General features: G+C 32.6%; 1 protein-coding gene across 6 annotated transcripts in view; it reads left to right on the top strand.

Annotated features, from left to right (window-relative positions):
- LOC130902757 (cell surface glycoprotein 1-like) overlaps nucleotides 1-19,472 on the top strand; it is a 168,481-nt gene extending 149,009 nt beyond the window's left edge. For all 6 annotated transcript variants that reach the window (XM_057815033.1, XM_057815031.1, XM_057815032.1 and 3 more), the window contains 3 exons: nucleotides 5,461-7,614; nucleotides 14,406-14,468; nucleotides 15,637-19,472. In XM_057815033.1, the coding sequence (XP_057671016.1) occupies nucleotides 5,461-7,614; nucleotides 14,406-14,468; nucleotides 15,637-15,660 (2,241 nt within the window). In that variant the 3' untranslated portion in view covers nucleotides 15,661-19,472. The remainder of the gene's footprint in view (nucleotides 1-5,460; nucleotides 7,615-14,405; nucleotides 14,469-15,636) is intronic.
- The last annotated feature ends 1,726 nt before the right edge of the window (nucleotides 19,473-21,198 follow it).

The following is a 21,198-nucleotide window of genomic DNA, read 5'->3' as shown; positions in this document are numbered from 1 at the left end:
AGCTTTCTCGTGTCAAAATTTTCAGTTAATATGCGATGTACCGCATTTTTTGAAATGCCTACTATAAACATACGTTTTTTAGTATTTGTATGACAGCCGTCAATAGTGAACGTTTTCAGTGAATTTGTAACCATAGAAAAATTGGTCATAGTTATGTAATTCAATACTTTTATTTAAAAGGCGTTAGCCCAACTAATATAAAAAGTGCATTAGATTCTCATCTGGGTGAGACTGCTCCTTAGTTATTAATAATAAAATATTGGGTAACAGAGTTTAAACGAGGCCTACGAAGACCAGAATCGTAGAAGTTGATCAAATGAGGTGATGACTCCGGAAATGTTGAATAAAATCCATAAAGCTGTACTGGATGATCGTCGACTGGAAGTATACCAGCTAACAGACATATTAGTGCTAGCAGGCGTACTAATAGAAAAAGTGCGGTACATAGCATATTAACTGAAAATTTGGACATGAGAAATATGTACGTCATCTCATGGTCATGGTCATGGCGTCGGATGTTTGGTATGCGCGTGGGATAATTATCATTGACTATCTTGAAAAAAGAATAACTATCAACGGCGAGTATACATGTGAACTTTATTGCAATTGCCGAAATTAACGAATTAAAGTTTGAATTGCTACCTCATTCATTCTATTCGGCAGAATGAAAAAATAGCTCGGTGGTCGAAGATATTCCAACAATGAATAGGAACCTGGAATTTGTATATGCTGCGATTTTTTATCTGTATTTATGAAATCGGACCTTCAGATTGTTATTTATGTGCATACGAGTAAATTGATGCAGACAAATAATGCTTCCACACGACCTCCCACGTTATCTGAAAAATATTAACCATTCGAATATACCTTAAATTTGGATGTTGTTGTTAGTTACAAAATTTATTGAATAAAATAGTCATATCTAAATGATATCAATATCAAAATGTAATAAATTTTCTTATCTACTAGCGAATTTAAGAGATATAATTACTTTTATACACGTAAACAAATCTCTTGGTTTCTTTCGCTTTATACTGGACTGTAGTCAGAGTATAAAGAGCCTTCAAATTGATCTCGTTTCATAAAATAGCTATTCAATTGAAATTTATGAATAATTTTTGTCGTGAATCCACCTATTTATTGCGCCTATGTGTTCAACGGCCTTTGACCGCCCACAACGCTGTTAGGAACTATGAACCCATTTATTGCATACCTTTAATACCTTAAGAGCCACGGCTTGTTATACCTGTAGGAAGAATATGTACATTTACAATCCTTCATTAATTATTTTTTGCATTTTAATTTGAAATAAAAATATTTGATTTATTACTAGTTCTTATCTTCTTCTCTTCGTATCTACGCTTTTGTCCGATTTTTCTCCTTTCCGAAAAATTCGAAACCTATTCAGTTTACTCCTATCAAACGTAATTCCTTATAGCTTTAATTTTTAACCAAATAGTTTGAGCCAATTTCATAGAACAATGACCAATAAACGTTTGTATAAATTCCAAAAAGCGCAATCATTATCCGGTACTTGGTAAATTTAATTGCGATGTTTTCATTTAAATACCTTCCTCTATCTATAAATGAATCATTTTAATAATATTCTGCGTTGCATTTTATTTATAATCGAAGCGGACATAGACAATTTAGATACCATTGATGTTTCAAATACATTGAATCTATTTTTAGACCAACTTAAACTGAAACCGTTCTACCGGAAATGCCATCTGGTGATAAGTTTAGTAGAAGCTAACAGAAAAAAAAGTCAATTATATTTAGTTAGTTGTTAAGTGAGAATTACTGTTACCAGAGGAAGATGATTTATTTACTCTTCTTTATATCGAGTGTATTCTAATTAGAAATATTATTTTAATTAACAGCGTAATAATTCACCTATTGGATTTGTAATAGTAACTAAGGCTTTTCTAATTTTTGTTTCTAAATTATGAAATACTTAATCTGGCGTTTGCTTGAGTTTGTTTAAAATCATTTCTTTTTATTGCTTCCAAACCTCAGAATATACGTTTCATTTTGAATTTCGCCAAAATCGTGCAATTGTCCTTAGTGGATGCAAATTAGGAACATTCCAGCAAAATCTTCTACGTCATTTGCATAGTGAGCACTTGCCATATCTAGCCAAACCATAAAATTTCCTTCAGGATGCTTTTTCTTCATGAACTGCGTTAATCTGAATCAACACACTCTTTTCAAATATTTTGACGGTTCAGAACTTCTAGAAGGGCAAATGTAGGCTGAAGAACCACCATCAAATGTACTCTCTTCTTTTTTGGCCATTTTTTTTGCTTTTATGCCTGATTTTAAGTTTCTTTCAATCCAAATACCTGTTTCAACACACCGACAGATATCGTAAATTGTTCGTTTCGTCGTTATGTCCATTCTTACAAAGTAACCGTAAACGATTTCTTTAGATCTTGATCTTACGTCGTTCGTTTTCTTTTAGATTTTCCATACTTCGAACTAAACTTCTAACAGAGACGTAATGTTTATACTTGGGACATTTGACAACTACCAAATTACGATAAACAATTAATAACATTTTCAGTCAACACCCACTTTACTTGCTATGCTGTCTAAAAATGTACGGATTTTTTGTCCCCACATCCTTAAGTACGAGATTCAGATACTACTGACGACTCCGAAGGATGTCGAAATGAAGTTCATTAACTTTCCTTTTTTCAGTGTTTCTCTAGGAAATTAGGCGAGGCATTTGTCTCTTTGTTTGCTATTCCATTACTGTTTCAATATCCTAAAATATATGATAAAAAATACAGCAGTTACTAAAGTTGCCATTTCAACTAGATCGAAACCGTTCCAGCGTGTTAGTTTTTGCTATTATATACGCTTTAGTCGAAAACCAATGATCCTAAAAATCATTCAAAGTTAATAGTCCAGGTCATGCTTTTTTATTTTCGATTATTAGACTATAACGCGTTCAACTTTGAACACTGAAACATTTACTAAAAGATTTGTGGAGAAAGACAACAGTTTTTTACTTCTTCATTCCACAATTCGCTTTTAATTCGCCTTATTCACCATACTTTACACCATTATACCACAGGCTCTTTCTGACCATAAAAAAATTGCAAGAAAGGAAACATGGGAAAGCTAACCCAGCAGACGAAAGTCCTAAAGGACTAAAGTCCTTTAGGTTTGCAGTCGTGGATTCAACGTTGGGAGTGCATTGCTAACCAAGAGCTACAAATTTTATATTGTGATAAAAGCATTCACTGTGTTTTGATCACCCCACATGTACAGTGTGTCCCTTACAAGAACCGACACAGAACAGGTAGAGGCAAATTGCATCCCGGACGAGATGTAGAGCCTTGAAGTGTGGTCAAAAATTTTGAAACAAAATCTTTGTAATCCTTGAATTTAAAATATCAAATTTGGTATACTGTATGAGACATTAAATAATGGGTAGTAAAAGGGGATCTAACCATTCTGGGAGGTTAATAAGGGGTGACCGAACATTAAAATATCACAGAAGTTTTTTTGTGATTATTGGTAAAACTTTGTCATTTTCAAAGACATGTTTTCAACAATGTTATTTAAAAAGTTAGAGAAAAATCGAGAGTTGGCTATTCATTTTTACATCCAAATTGACAAGCAATTTAGTTTTCGAAGTAATTAAATTGTTATATATTTTTTAAATAAATGGAAACATGAAATTATTCAAACCCTGAATGCCTTCAACTTATCATTACTTGACGTCTTTATTAGTCTCCAAATTTGGTATTTTCAATTTAAAGTTTTAAAAAATAAGTTTCTTTCGAAATTTTGGGTCCAAATTTGAGGCCCTGTCACTTCTCAGGGATGCAACTCCGTCATAACTTAGACACCCTTATACACCTCAGCTTTGGTTCTTATTTGGAACAAAGACAAACCTGTCCAATTTTCGACCGTCAACCGTTCCACAGTAAACGATTAAAATCGAGATAGAAATACAGACCTTTCAAATACTTGGACCCAATGCTGTTAAAGTTGGAAAAATAGAATAATTCCGTTGCCGAGTATTCTATTAAAAATGCAAGAGTTTAACGAAAATTAGTCATCATATTTTGGTTATAATTTATTTATATGTTGAAATGATAGTATTTTATGTGAATAAACAAAGATAAGGGAAAGTTCATAATCAATAAAATCAATAAAAAAACATGGAGAAAAAACTTTTCGATTGCGAGATATAATTTTATTTTTCCAACTTTAAAATGCTATATTTTATTATTTAAATATTTGAGCTCTCTGTATTTCTACCTCAATTCTACCTGTAAAGAAATCCTGTATATGTATTTATCTGTCTTGTTGTTTCCACTGATACTGCCACTTACGTAAGATTAAAATATTACTTACTGACATCCGGTTTTTTTTGTCTTCAATAGATAATTCAATTGAAGATGGAAAAGTTTTTATAAAAATTGCCGTAACTGTCCACATAATCCATTTCTATGAATGGTTTCATAAATTCATCATTTATACTTTGGTGATATATTGTTAAGCAATTATTCTTTTGTATCCGTTTCAGAAATTAGGAAATCGTCCGAACTTAATTCTTCTTCCTATTTAATATAATTCTACCGATTGACATTAGTGTATTCTTTTTGTAAATACCCCCTGTACAATTTAGACATTTCCGTTACGGCTTAACCCGCATAATTCAACGATCTTTTAAACCAATTGAATTTTATTACCCACTCGACATGATTACGATTCTTGACCTTTCCAAATTTAATAATAAATTCTAATTTGACGTGACCAGACACAACAGTTGGACGTTGAATACAATACGTAATTTGTAAACATCGATAAAATTTTGATATTTAGTCGACTACAAAAGGAAACGTAGTTTTTAATGAAATTTGATTGTTGAATAGATTTTTTTATAATGTTATACAAATATTTCTTTGATTAAAAAATATCTAAAACATATTCCACATTGACAAAAATTTTTTTGCTTAGCGCCTAATTAGAAAGGAATCAAATTTCGATCGCTGCATTAACCAAATGGTTTTGAACTATGAATTTCGAAGAAATTGTACCATATGCAATGATTTTTCAAACGTTTTTTTTTTTAAATTGTCTCCATATGCATATCTCAAATAATAATAATATACATTTAAAATGAACTAACATGAACATCTATCAATAACATAAATCATTGCTCATTGAGTCAGTACTAGCTCATTTTCTTGACCATGATGTTTACAAACATTCGAATCGGTTTTCTCCACGCAAAGACAATATAAATCTAAAATATTTCATAAACTGATCTAATTTTAAATAAGAGCATGTTGTTAAACTAATTTACTACTACATTGATGCGTACGTATGTCATCACTAAGTCTAAAAGAATATTATGACATCTAACGCTTTGTTACCCATATTTAGTAACTGTTATTTCCATAATAAATATTATAATTACGTCCAATTTTTTTTCAGAATGTCGATGAAACCGCAACTTCTCCATCCACTGAAACTCCAAAAACAGAGAAAGTTGAATCTCCCGAGGAGACTCCAGTTTTGAACGGTGAGGCTTCAAAAGAGGAACTCGCAAATGATGAACCCAAATCCGATGCTGCTGCTGCTGCTACCGAGGAGAGAAAAAAAGAAGAACCGTCGGTAACAGAACCTGTTAAAGATAAACCTGAAACGGAACCGGTATCAGAACCTAAGGTGGAAGAACATAAACCCGAGGAACCAAAGCCAGTAGATGCTGAACCACCTAAAGTCCCTGAACCCGTAGTTGAATCCGATCCCTCTCCCAAGGAACAAGAGGAACCCGCTCCCACAAATCCACTTGTAGAGGAAATCAAAGAGGTGCGTAACGAGGAGCTCCCTCCTCCCCTACCCTCCTCTAACCCACCCTCCTCGGTGACGGTATTTGCCGAATCCACTAAAGCTGACATTTTAACAACCGCACACATTGATTTATTAGAGACAGCTTCTGCAGAAGTAATTAAATCCGAAGTAGAACCCGTCCCTGTTTCAGATGTAGATCTGAAACATCCTGATCAAGAAAATGTTACTGATATTGCGGTTCCTAAAGAATCCGAACCGAAACTCGAAATTTCTCCAGAAATTATTTCCGAAAATGAGGTAGCTAAAGAATCTGAATCCAAACCCGATATCATTCCAGAAACAAATGTTGTAGATTCCCCAGTTGCGGCAGCAGATATTGAAAAACCAATTGCAAATTCCGAAGCTGAAGTAGCTGAACTTTCATCGGTAGTTTCAGATTCTTCAGTTTCGGAAATTAAGGTAGCTAGTGAATCTTTAGCATCTATTCCTGATCCTGAACTTTGCGAATCCGAGGCAGCAAAACACTCCGAAATCGAAGTTGTTTCGGAACCAGTATTTTGTGAAACCAAGGTAGCTAGTGTAGAATCTATAACGTCTTTAGAACCTCAACCCGCCGAAACAAATTTATTGAAAAATATTTCCGAAAAGTCACTTTTAACCGAAACTTGTCTTTCACCCGAAAAGTTACTTGAAAATCCATCTGAGCAGGAAACTTCGGAACCTCTTAATTCGTTGAATGCAGCATTGGGACCTCAAATAACCGAAACACTAAAGACAACTTCCGAAGCTTCTCTTCGAGAAGAATCGCAACAAAAGTCTGAAACAGAATCAAAGTCTGAACTACTAACAATGTCATCAGAGATTTCCGAAATTTCTCTTACCCAATCGAATAAGACTGATCCCGCCGAGAGTTTAAGTAGTCTTCCACCCCAAAGTATAGACTTACCTCCTCCACCAAATGTGATTGAAAATTCGAAAATTTTAGTTCCTGAAATCAATGAAAAACCTTCCGAAAAACCAACGCCAATCAAATTATCTGCTTCCGAATTGTATAAAGACTCCTCACAAGCTACTGAAGAATCAATACCACCTACTGAAGAGTCGGTACAACCGACAAAATCTGAGAACAACGCTGAAGATTCCTTACAAGATAAGGCTGAAAAACATAGTTCGGAAATGGAAGTTATTTCAGATGATTCTTCACAGTTGGTAAAGCCTGAAGAAGAATTTGAAAACTCTAATACTGAATTACCATCTACAGTTACTTCTGAGGCCAATTCTGAAGACAAATTTGAGAAATCTGCCAATGAATTACCAGCAGCTTCCACTGAAGTCATACCTTCTGAATTATCTTTAGTATATTCAGAAGAATCATCCGAGACTCTCCTTGCCTCAGAATGCGTACCTTCAGAAGAACTGAAACCATGTGGTAAAGTAGATGATTCCGAAGAAAAATCTGCATCAGAAGATTTTCCCATTGATTTACCTTCCCCTACCGATCTTCCTCCACCATCGTCTGTTATCTTGGACCGTGTAGTTGATCCAGCTGATTCCTTGCCTGATATATCGACAGAATCGCTGCCGTCCCTTCCGGAACCAGTTTCTGATAATTTAGCCGAGCCCATGTCTTTACCTCCAGTAGATTCAGTACCCGAACCAATTGCTACTGATTGTCTGACTCCTAGCGAATCTATCCCCCATTCCCATCCCGTCCTCACTAACGGGAACACCAATGGATTACCTTCTCCAAGCGATGACGACGTACAGATGTTGAAAGAAGGACAACTTAAACAGGTGATTTTACCTAGAAATCAGAAACAAAGCATTTTTTCGTGATTTCCTTTTAGATAACCCGTTTCCCTGTGACGATTATCTCCTTTTTACTAATCTGTATTGTAAATGTTGCAATTTTCCAACCTATACTTCATCTGCTGGAACCTCAAGCCGATAAGTCTCGCATTTTGTTTTGTTTACATTGAAAAAATACCTTTATTGAAAACAATAATCCTTATATTTATAATTTCTTTTGCATGGAACTTCATTTATCCATTTGTGTCTTGAGCCTTTCGTTATTTTATCCTTACCATTGATGGGTAATTTTTCGCGACGTTATTTCCGTTGTCGATATCGGAAGTCACGAAAGGATCTTTGTTGCCCCAGCAAAACCTTGTGTTGATGACTTAGATTAACCTAGTTGCTACTCAGATTACTTCTTTATGTGCCCAAAAAAAAAATAGTTGCTACCTATACCACATCGTGTTTAACCTGTTTGAATTGTGCTAACCTCACCTAACATTACCTCAATGAATTTAATACCTAAACACCTTCCCTTACTAATTTCTATTTTTATATTGTAGATGTTAAAAGTTCTGTGTTGGTTGTTTAACATTCGATTTTTTCTCAGTATGTTAATTAACATTCTTGAATAATCAACTTGTCTACAGTGATTAGCAAAAGTGAATCAGATATAGTTCGTTCAAAAATAAGAGAAACTTTTCAAAATATTCATACAGTGAAACATCTCTAACTCGAAACTTAAGAGACAAGCAATCTATTTCCAGTTAAAGGAGTTTCGAGTAAGGGAGATTTCGAAATAAATTTACTTCGAGCTACATTATATAATGAATTTTATTTTTGTCGATCAAAAAATTTTACACAATTTAATTGAAAAAATCGGTTATTTTTCTTTGAGATTTTGATTTAAGAGATTGAAGATCTATGATATTATCGATGCTATATTATCACCAATTCCTTCTGATCTCTCTAAATACATTGTTCAGCTTTCTCGCGTAAAATTGGTCCTGAAATTATGGCATTTTCGCCGACATACTGCTTAAACCATTTCAACGTAGCTTCTTCAACACTTGGCTGTTCAGCCTCTCTCTTTCTTTTATGGCTACAGATACCTTCGTAAAATCGAGATGAAATTTCGTCTTTATTTCAAAATCGTTGACAATGTGCTAAGAATGCCAAAGTCTTTTGCTATGTCTTTCTTATTATTTTCACTTCGATCGACAGCTTCAATAACCTTTACTTTATCAGGAATGCTCAGACATTTCAGTTTTCTCTTAGCACCTGCCATGACGGTAGTCAAAATGTAAATACCGAGGCCTACTCATACGTACGTATATTTATATGCCTTTATATTTTCGTCGCTTCGAGTTATAGAGGCTATTAGGGCTAAATATCGAAAAATAAAGGACTTTGTCGGTCGATCAGATTTCGAGTTACAGAGGTTGTGATTTTACATTGATTTTTTTCGAGTTGGAGAGGATTTCGAGTTAAGGAGGTTCGAGTTAAAGAGGTTCCACTGTGTATTCTTCTACATCGAGATTGTCAGTTTCGAAATTGCTGCATTTAGATACTTTGCACTTGTACCAGGGCTTCTTACAATTCTCAAAACACTTCTCGTAATGGTGTGGCTTATTCATATGTAAATCTAGATTACAGGAAAAATAATAAAAAAAAAATTTTAGCAGGATTGACTAGCGAACGGTGGTCAAAAATAATTTATTTTATATAATTTAAAAGTCATCAAAATGTAGATTGTACTTTAAGGAGGTCCTCTAATTTCTCGGCTGTTTTTTCACGGATTTTTCGATAATATTTGACGGAAAAAACCATTGAAATAATCAATCTCATTGTTTTTGTATAATATTTTAATAATAATTTAACAAATTTTTTGAAGACCAGCATGAAGACATCAAGTAAAAGAGGTGCTTGACGCTGACCAAGATTACGGCTGTTCTGCTTATCCCAAATCAAAAAACCAAACGGCATTATCCAACATAGCCATATTCATTACAAAAATCACTTTCTATTTTCACTCATTTTACTCATACAATTTTTATTTTCTTCTTCCTTCTTCCACGCTCCCTTAAGAACCAGTACCATCTCAATCGTCTGCCAATCCTTTCCGTCCTGAGCAACTTCGAACCTCTAGATGGATCAGATCCGCCTCAACGTCCTCCAACCAGCGAAGGCGCTGTCTTCCTCTTCCTCTCAGTCGCCGTTCTCTAGGAACGGTCTACGCGGGTATCGATCAGAAGGCATCTTCTCCACGTGTCCCAGCCACTTCAGATGAATGCCACCAAATCTGGTTAGCCATAGATCTGTCTCAGCTCTGCATTCTTCCGGATCCACCACGCACTCTTCTCGCAAACAAGGCCAAAAATCTTTCTAGAATATTACGTTCCTAGTAGTTCAAAATCCGCTCACTTGTCGTCGTTAGAGTCCATGTCTCGCATGTGTTAACGGGACGGATTATTGTTTTGTAAATTGTGAGCTTTGATCTTTGTGAGATTCCTCTAAACTTGAGGGCTCTCTGGACTGCTCCCCGCAGCAACTCTTAACTTGATCTCCGTTGACACGTCATCATCTTCAATTATCAAGACCCCAAGATATTTGGCCTTGGTGGCACACAAGGAAGCGATGTTCTCTTACTTGGAACGTGGTTTGGGAGGTCGGGGTTCTCCTTTACTTTCTCATGTAATGGTTTTCTGTTAAGTTATACTTTCCACTGTGAGACGGCTCTTGAAGCACCCTTTAATTTTGAAAATGGAAGCCTTGTTTGGCAAATATAGATACTGAGATAGTAATGTATAATAATGTATTGTCATACATAGTAATTTTTTTCCAAAATTCATCATGTTTTGTAGTTGTAACGTTATAAAAAATTTCGTAACATTGAATCAGTCGATATACCTACATCATTAACGATTTCACGCTATAACTATCTCTTCTTTTTTCACTTCCTCAACGGTTGTTTATTTGCTGAGTGATCCCAAGCTTTCGACATCTTCACAGTCATCTTGAAAGCGCTTATACCACTCTGGTTATTACTTGTAATATTTGACACGTTTTTTTCTACTTTTGACGTACAGTTTGATTCAAATTATCCATCAAATTCCAGGTACACGCTTATCAACAAACTTTTGACAGTATGACTCTCCAAATCCGTCAAATTAAAACATTTTCATTAGTTTCTAAATGCTGTTTCTGTAAAAATTTGATTATTTGTCTAGATACTTGACGTGTAATGAATATATAATCAAAAACAGTATATTATTGATTAGATTTCCAGTTTCACTTTTGTCTAACCCTATATACTATGTTTGAAACAACTGTATAGTGATTATTCGAACATAGACTTATTGAAGATCAAAATAAATAATTTGAGACATGATATTACAATCTTAGTTATGATGAAAAAAATTCATACATTTGTTCATGATTAAATTATGCTGTCGATATATTATTCAATACTCATTTTAGATATGTTTCCGATTGCAACAACTAGCTTTACTCATTCATTCAGTAAAGGTTCATCTAAGGAAGTTTTTCTAATTCTCATGAAGGCTACACAAACTCCCGCTCCTTGATTCAAGTAATTGTCATTACTAGCTTGCTCTACAACTTTTGTATCAGTTTTTTAGCTCTCCATTCCCAAATTATAACATCTCTCTACCACCTCCAAACTTTTGAACTCAATATTTGTTGTATCACAATTAAAATTTTCGTTTTTTGGTTTCTAAAGGCGAGAAACGTTGTAAATCTAGTAAAATTCTTTGATAAATGTATTCATTGGTGGTTTTTTTACAATACCAGCAGATTGAGTATGCTATAGCGTAGGGCAGCAGATTTCAAGGAGACGGCAGATTTCATTTTCATTATTCAAATTTTCTCTATTTCGATTTACAAAATTTAAAAAAAAAACTTATTATTCTCACGAAGAAAACGAGTTTTAATGAGATTTGGTTACCGTTGCTAATTTTTATGAATAACTCCGCAAGATTTTCATAACTAAACAAGAGAATTATAAGCATGTACCTATTTCGAAGAAAAAGTCATGAAATTAACGTTTAGAAAGAATATACTAGAAAAATGTGGAGAAAAATAACAAAAAAGAAAAAAAGATCTGATAAAACAACTGATGAAGATATAGGAATGGCTGCGAGTGATTACTTTAGAATTAACAAGTCTCTTGTTGTCTAGATAGACTCATTATCCTAGTTAGCAAAGGCTATAACAGACAAAAATTTCCAAATAAAAATACAATGCCCGCAGATAATAAAAAAAAATATATTTATCTAATTCCGCTATCAAATGTGATACTTCAAGTCACTCCTTGACATTAGGAAATGTCACAACATTCATATATCAATTATAAAAAGTAGTTATGTAAAAACTTTATGTTTCAAAGAATGATTAATTAATTATTTTAAAAACTTACAATTATTTCATTATTTAAACTCAATTTTAAAGACACAATTATTAAAAGTAAGTCCATTTTCTGTGTGAATATTCTCTTAAACTTCTTGTCAAATGTTAATTTCATTTGAAGCTGTAATATCTACATATGTACCAGGGGCTTGGCCCAGAATATTTTCTGAAATTCTTCTCTTTTCTAATGAACTCTCAACATAGCCTTCGGCTACACTATTGGATTTCCATCCTCCGTGTTGCTTTATCAGAATTTCCGCTCCTGAGTCTGCCAGAAAAGACGCTGGCGAGTGTCTAAAACAATGCTTTTTGTACTCTTTAACATGAGGTAGACCCGGGTACTGAGGAATTTTTGTTGGTAATTTCCCAATGGTATTCATGCCACATTTTCCATTATAATATCGCACAAAAAATCTGTTGTGCTTTACAGCAGGAATTCTAATATGTCTATACTTTTTGAGGAGTTCAACAAGATTGACACCAGTAATATTTCAAGCAGTGACCACAAATTCGCCAATAAATTGTGTTTTGCTTTCTGGAATTGTAATTTTAAAAAAAAGGGCTTCAACAAAAATTCGTTTCCTTCTCGTAGAAACGTCAGTTCAACCTTCCTGCAGGCTCCCGCAATCTCTCTTTTTTATAATTGTCCTTCGTCAAAATTTCCGATTTTTTTTGCATGCGTAATTTGCAAAACTCACTGTCACTCCTTTTTTGTAAATATTACACTTGTTGAACAATATCATTCTTTTAATAACTAAGTACGTAAATAACTATCATCACATATGGGGCGATGGTTTATGTGCAACCGGGGTCATAAAATTATACCCAACAGCTGCACTAGAAATAATTCTAAATCTCCCAACTCTCCACATAGTTCCTCAAAACGTAGCAAAGAAAACATCACTTAGAATGTTCAGAGACGGAAGTTTAGCTTTAAGAAAAATTTTACCTCAATAATAAAGTGTAAGAGCAAGTGGGACCAAAACACCATACAAGAAATGAACAAAAATGTCATTAAATGGTATACGGATGGATCTAAAAGAGTAGATGGCACTGGCATAAGAGTGTACGGGCCCAGAACCAAATACTCTTAAAGTCTGGGCAGCGCATCAAGCATTTTTCAAGCAGAAATTTATGCAATTGAAAAATGTGTTCGGTTCAATCTAGGTAGGAACTATCGCAAACAGAGATCTTCATTCTGTCCGATAGTCAAGCAGCCATTAAAGCTCTAACTCCAATATCATAAAGTCCTAGAAAAATTAAACGAGCTAGACAAAAAAATAAAATTACCCTACAATGGATACCGGGACACACCGGAGCGAGGGGAAATGAAATAGCTGATAACCACGCTAAAGCGGGTGCAGCCAAGTCCTTCATGGGACCGTTCTATGGTATCAACTGAAGAACAATGGAAAAAACACTGTAAAAAAGGTAGATAGGAGTCAAACCAACTATTGGGACAACCTACAATGGCTGAGACAGGCAAAAACTCTTCTGGGAAACTATAACCAGTGTAGATCTTCAGAATGTATCAACCTAAGTCAGAACAATGTACGAATACAAACAGGAGTTCTATCGGGGTAATGTAACCTCAACAAACACCTGAATGCGGCATGTAAGTTTTATTGCACAGAGGACGAAACCTCTATCCACATTTTCTCGAAGTTTGAAATACTGAGAAACTCCAAGGCACTACACCTGAGAGCGTATGAAATGGAAGATGAAGATCTCTGCCAATTAATGCCATCCCATATTCTAGACATTAGATTTTGAATTACAAAGTTAACGTTTTTTTGATAAAAAATGTAATTTTAAATAATTGTAAACTAAGCTATCGAAGTTCAAAAGTCGGTAGAGTAGAGGAAACAAAAGGTGAAAAGCCTACAGGCAGCGAATCTGTAAATCCGCCACTAACCACACACTGTCCATCTGACAAAAAAACTCTTACAATCCTCCGTAAAACCCAAACTTCACTCCGAGGGATTCTCATTTGTTCCACAATTACAGGGGATAATACTTTATAATGTGACAAAGCTTGGAAATTAATGCTAGTTGTCAAAAAAGTGATAGATTTTTGTCTAATAAATTTCAGCATGTATATTTTTGTTTTAAAATGGAACTTACGACGTTACAAACATCATTTGTTTATGTGTGCTATGTGATCTTCCCGTGCTTTTCCAGTACAACTACAATATAGTCATGATCAATTTGAATTAATTGTTGCTTGATTTTAATATTGTGTCTAGCATGGAAGAAAAGAAAATATAAATTATCTATGTTTCAAAAAGATCAAATTCAATCATATAAGATCTCCAGTTATTTAACATTAATTAATTTTAAAAAAATGTTAATGCATTTTTCAGGTCCCTCCTGCAGAAACTCCAAGTGAAGTAGTAAAAAATGATACTGAGAATGTAACTGCTTCGGTGAGTTCTTTTTTTTTTAATTAATTCTATTTCCAATAAAAAATCAATCTTGTTATTCTTTTATTATGTTAGTCTAATGTTCCAACTCTCATAGTATTTGTCGTTGAAATTTTTGGATTCTCATATTTTTTTTGTAATTTCAATTTTACGTTCCTGGTGGTACTGAAAGCCTTAATAGAAACTGAATACTTAAGAGCACATTTGAAGCGGGCGTAAGTCCAAGAAAGAAAACTAAAAATACTGTTTAAATCAAAATATCTACTTTACTTAGTTATATAGCTCTAAAAATGTTACGCAAGGAAATAAAAAACCATTAAATTTCAAATAAAAACTGGTATTTTTATTATAAGACAAAGTTTAAAATTTACTAAAAAGATAGTAAAATTACTTAAATGAGTTTAAAAGCGGGGAAAAAATCAAAGATGTAGATTTGGGGCCGTATTTCTGATTTATGGGTCATCGTTAGTTTCTTCAACCTCGAAATCGCTGGTAATCTCTTGAGATCTGTTATCAGTTGGACAGTCACACATTTCTTCGAAAAATCCCCGATGCTCGTCTGGTATGTAGGCTCAGTTTTTTAATATCTTCCATCTTTAAAGTTTCTATTAGCACTCGACTTTGGTAAGTCTTAACCGAAAGTGGGTAGAGAGTATCTGCTTTTATCTTAGCCAGTAAAAAGTTGTGATCAACTCACTTCATCTATACAGCAACAAGAGGCAATAAACACATATGTTAGGGATACCACCAATAATGCAACATTACAAAATCTACTTCAGTTTAGTAACTGTTATAATAACAACTATATATTTAATTTTTATAACGTCTGAAAAAAAATTAGTTTAGGTATCTAATACAGTTACAAAAAATTTATTTTTCTATTGGTTCTTTTTCTGTTCTTTAGCTATAAAATATTTCATAATCATTCTTTTTGTTTTGGTCACCTCTACTATTACAAAATAAAAAATATTTTGTAGGATTTTTCAACTTTTCAGCAGACGTGTTTATAAACTTTTCAACACATGTGTGATATTTTCTTATTTAAAAAATACGTTTTTTCCTTGGTCGTAGGAGAAATAGTGTACACAACTCGTTGGAAAGGGTTATCACTTTCCAAATTCGTTATGTAATATGTTATTTTTAAATTCATTTGAATTTTCTTTTGTTTCAGGAAGTAGCATCAGTAGAAGAGTAAGATTGTGTCTGTCCTACCATCAAATGAACTAAGTTTTATACATACGTTTTAAATGAACTACAAAAACAAAAAGTTGATCATTCACTTCGGGCAGTGATCGAGTAAATCCGACCAAAAAATAAAAAAATGGAAGCTGCCTAAATACATATTTAATAAAAAACATGTTTAAAATAACAAATGTAATCAAAGGTTTTTTAATACTCTCATGATGAAATATTTTATAATGTCTTTAGAAATCTGAACAGTTTTATATATGTCGTGAAAACGGCTTTTTAATCGTATACAATTTTTGTAATATAAAACATTTAGTATAGCTTAGTATTTCTTAGGTGAGCTATCTTGTGTTGTCATCACTATTCGATTATCATTTAGGCCAGTCTGTTTCACTATAGACCGGACTCTTTGTTTTTATATTTTAAAATTATTCTCTAATAATCCTTATTTTATTTGTAATTATTATTTTTACCGTAGCTTTTATTTAGATTAGATACATATCTTATAATAAATATAATAATAATAATATAAAAAAGGGAAGTTATATACTTACTCGGTGAACTTTTTGTAAATGTATTTAGCTGTTGAATTCTACTAAAAATTGTCGGTCCAATGTAAGACTCTTTCACCAGGATATGTTTTTAACTGTATAAAAATTTGAAAAAAAAAATAGTATAAGTGTGTAGATCGACCGTTTTAAATATTGTGCTTCTTGTATTTTCTTCTATATAGGCAACTAGTTTATTTGAAGCTACATCTTTGGTAAAACATCATCAAGTACCATTATTAGGACATATATGAGGAAATAAAATGTTTATATTGTTTCACCAGGTATTGCTTTTTTCAATCGAATATCTTTTGAAAAAAAAATAGAAGCTTTTGTCATTTCCTACACTTCACAGAGATAAAAAATAATGGAGCTTTTATAAGGGATGTTCATGATAATAGCGTTATAGCAAAATGCTAATTATTTCAGGAAAAGAAAACTGTAATGACAAGCACAAAAAATATTTTTTTATATTTCTTTTATATCTCAGTTAATTAAAATAAAATCACTGATTATTCGATATAATTTTTCTAGTACAGTGGTGGATTTAGGCACTTTAACTGTTATGCCTTCATACTTTACGCATCTGCCTAACCTAACATAACCACAAATTACTAATGAATTTAATCACTTATACGCTCGTAAAAAACTTACAAACTTAAAAGTGTGTGAGTTTGATGCCTTGCAAGAAAACCTTAGATACAACTGCTAGGTTGTTCTAATTACCTTCAAATACGGAAACCATTGACAAAATACAAGACTTATCTGGAACTCGTTACTATAGGGTAGAAGCAACATTTGTGCCCGGTGTAAGGCGTGTTTTAAAATTAAAAAATCATACAAAAACTCTGAATAATGAAAATTGTACAGAACTAATGGTTGTAGTATTTTTTTTAAATACTTTGAATTTCACAACCTTGAGAATATTTTTGTGATTTTCCGATAAAAGTGAACCTGTGAAAATAAACTTTTTGTGGACACATGTGGTCTTTTAAGGACCTGTTTTGGCCACTAATGATTTCAAAACAAAAAGTAGGTACCTACATAGGTATATAATAGAATAGGATAGAATAGAATAAACAATTTTGGATTTAAAAGCTCTCGTTGACGGAAAAGTAATCTCTTGATAATTTCAAATTCATTATACCAAATGTTCAGTCAGTCATTTCCACAACTTTCTATTGCATTAACTTATATTTGATTTTTCTTTCGATTCGTGAATTTTTCCAGGGAAAAATTATTAATCTTCGTATTGTTATGCCTTCATACTTTACCACAAATTACTAAAGGCCTCTTGACATGATGCAATATAACGTGCAATGCAATGCAAGACGCAATATTTTTTGATAAAAAGCATGCGCAGGATAAAGTTTAGCTGATTGTTTCATGCAAGATCTCGTATTTGCAACATCATCGGTTTGGTGCCATTTTTATTGCGTGCAAGCTGCAATTCTAGGGAGAAATCTAGTGACTTGACTTAATAACCAATCTATCCATCAGACTCCAAACCAAGGACAGCAGTAAATATAATTATTGATAGTGATCCACTATCCACTTTTTTACTTCGTTACTTATTCACTTAGTCTTGTATCATCATTTTTAAACCGATCACAAATTTTAGGTAAGGTATTTGTTTAATTCACTTATTGAATTTGTGTTAGTGGCAGCCATAATGCAATTACAAGAAATTGTATGCAATTTCTTGCAATTTGTCTTGCACCATGTCAAGCGGCCTTAATGCATTTGATCACTTATTTGCTCGGAAAAACTTTCAAATTTAAAAGTGTGTTGGAGGTTATTCTAATAAAACGCAAGGCTTAGCTAGAATTTGTTGCTATATGTTATTCATTCTTTTTGAATCGAAGTATGCTTGATCGGAAGGATCTTGGGAAAAAAGTATACATACATAACTTTCGAAAGAAATTCATAAAAGTATAGTTTCTAAATTTATTACTAAATGGTTTGTTATATTCAACCCTATTCTTTCGATTTGTGTTTACATCAATTTGAAATATTTAAAATTGTGCTGATTCATTAATTTTAAAATTAAATGAACTAACTTTGAAGAAACTTTCACATTAAATATTTGTGACAGCCATTGCCAGTATATCTAAAAAGAATCCAACAAACTACTTCAGTTTATTGGATTGCACTGAGTTGGAGATTGAAACTAAAACATGAAAATTTATAAACTTATCCCAAAATTACATACAATTTTCTAGGAAAGTAATTTGGAAGAAAATAAGTGAAATAAATGTAGAATAATGCATTTTTTCATCCTTGTGTAAATGTAATAGAACTACAAGCCCATTGGAAAAATTAGAGGAGCAAAAAAAGTAAGTAACCACCCCAATCATTGCGTATAAATGCTGTACTGTATCAAATATCCTTAAACGTTGTGGAAATTTTCACAAATTCAAAAATTTTCCCTGCACCTGGTACCAATGTTTTTGTACGGCATTAGGCGTATATCATTATTTTTGTATTACCTACTTAAGTTATGAATGCCATACATATATGTTTCACCAAAAAGTACCCCCTTCAGTGCTAGATTAATCTTACCTTTGTATTCACCTGTACCGATAAGAATTTATGGCATAGTTTCAAAATTGTTTGTTAATATAGTACTATTGATTAAAATGGTGACTCAAATGACCCCTCAAATTTTTCCATTGGGATTGTAGTCTATAATAAAACCTTCATATGGTTAGTAGAGGAGTGCGTGCTGTAAAATCAACTATTACAAAACATAAATAGCATCTTTAAAAGAGTTGTTTACTAATAGTTTTTAGTTGAATTATCATGCCTTATATTATTTCTGTGATGGAATGTAATTCTAAGCTAAATAAAAGGAATTGTAAAAAGTAGAGATTTGCGATTTGCTGATTAGTGTGTTGGTAGTAGGATGTGGTCAAAATAACTTCTAATCTACATGGACATTTACCGCTTCGTGTTTTGTCTTGAAAAAATTTTAAATTGAAATCAGTTGTTTTCGAAAAAGAAAAATAAATAAAATGAAAATAACACAACGAAACTAGCGTGTCTCAAAATTTATATTAGCAATTAGGTTTTTGAATTCGTTTTATATCAAATCGAAAAGTATATTCTGTCTCTTGTATTCAATGTTCCACGGCTATTTGATATTTCGCTATAATTCTAACCGCCGACTTATCAAAAAGGCTGTGTGTGTAGGTAAAAATGATTGAAATATAAATCTTCATGTACGTGTGAATGTGTTTATAAACATAAATATATAATTTAGGATGTTTAACTTATGTTTGTTTTTTCATAACCCCAATAAATTCCCAATGGTTACTATTCCCATAATCGAAATTGAATCCAAGCACTGTTTCCACAACAATAATTGAAGCGACTTTGATTATTATACCCTATTTTCAAACTAGACGGACCATTTTTGGGAACCTGAATCACAACACTAAAAATCACTAAAAAAGTTACTAGATTGGAAGCGATTACATAATATACTTGGCATATTAAAATTATACATCCTTTAAATAATGAACCACAAACTAAATAATAATTAACGTAATAGACACACTGTAAAAGAAAGAATGCATATTATTTAAAACTAGATACAAAATACAACGAATTTTAAAATTAAAGTCTTGTATTGATTGATGAAATGAATGTTAGAACAATGATATTAGTCTGAGTCGTTTCTAATCAAATGTAAATCAAATGTAAATAATTGTTAATCATAATATATGTCAAAAGTGCTGTCTAAAATCGGCTGCGATTTAAAAATCAGAAATCTACAAAATTGCCAACTTAAATTCAAATTAGTCCGGCTAGTTTCGAAACGGAGTATAATAGTATATTAAAACGTTCACCATGCAGTTGATTTTTGATACGCTAGAAATAACAATTAAAGGTAAAAGCACAATTTCATGTTGACGCTGGCTTAGATCGTCAAATGAGATCATGTGATTCAATTTTGACTGGAATATCATCTTAAAGTGATGCAGAGTCAAATCTAAACATTTTTTCGCTTTTTAAATGAGGTATTATACCAAACAACCTTAACCCATATTATCAGCTGCTTTGAAAAGGGCAATGAACTCCAAGGCAAATATTTTATACTATTTAATTAATAACTTGAATTTTATAATAATATTTTCGGATAATTATCATGAAATCTTGAAACCCCAAGTTTTTAGAATAAACCTAACCGACTTAGAATTTTTTTATTTTTTCGAAAGAACATCATCAAGGCTAAAAATGTAATAACTTTGGGATTATATGGGCATTTGTGAGGAATAAAAAATATATAGTATTCTGAAAGTAATTCCTCCACTTTGTCGCAATATCGAGATTAGAACATTACCTAAAGTTTTTATTAAGAAGTTTTAAAAAATCTGTTTGGAACTGTGAGTTATCTATCGTAAATACTTTAAAAATTTCCCTGAAATTACGATCATGTCATTAAATACTTGTCTCAATATCTGTTGGTATTACGGCTACTTGTTAGGAATGGCGAAATCACTTCAAAATTGTTATAGATGGCTACACTAAAAGTAATAGATACCTCGGAAACATTCGGTACATCACCGACAAATTTTCAAACGTAAACAAAGATTTGAGAGAATCTACTCTTTATTATTTTACAAGGTTCATGATGGAGAGTGAAATTAGATCAGTAGTTCTAAAAGGAAATTAGAAAGGCAAATGGTTTGATTGTCTATTTTACTTTAATAAAATCATCTATTTTAATTTTGTACTATGGTGTAGGAGTATATTATTGTATTTTACCTTTATATTTCATGTAAATGTTATGTTGTATCAAATTAAAGCATTAACTCTTGTGAGTTATAATCGAAACTGCGAATCTTTAAATAAATGAAATACCTCCACGTTTTTGTATGTTTTTTTTCATATTATGTATCCCCTCTTTTTTCTTGAACTCCCTATAAGCATGTCATACTAAAAACGAACAATAAAAATGTGTTTCACTTTAACTCAAACCATATTGACCTTTT

Source organism: Diorhabda carinulata, chromosome X (genome assembly GCF_026250575.1).
Source record: "Diorhabda carinulata isolate Delta chromosome X, icDioCari1.1, whole genome shotgun sequence".
In the NCBI taxonomy this organism is placed as follows: Eukaryota; Metazoa; Arthropoda; class Insecta; order Coleoptera; family Chrysomelidae; genus Diorhabda; species Diorhabda carinulata.
The sequence above is the reverse complement of the archived record's forward strand: the minus strand, read 5'-3'. Positions and strand labels throughout refer to the sequence as shown.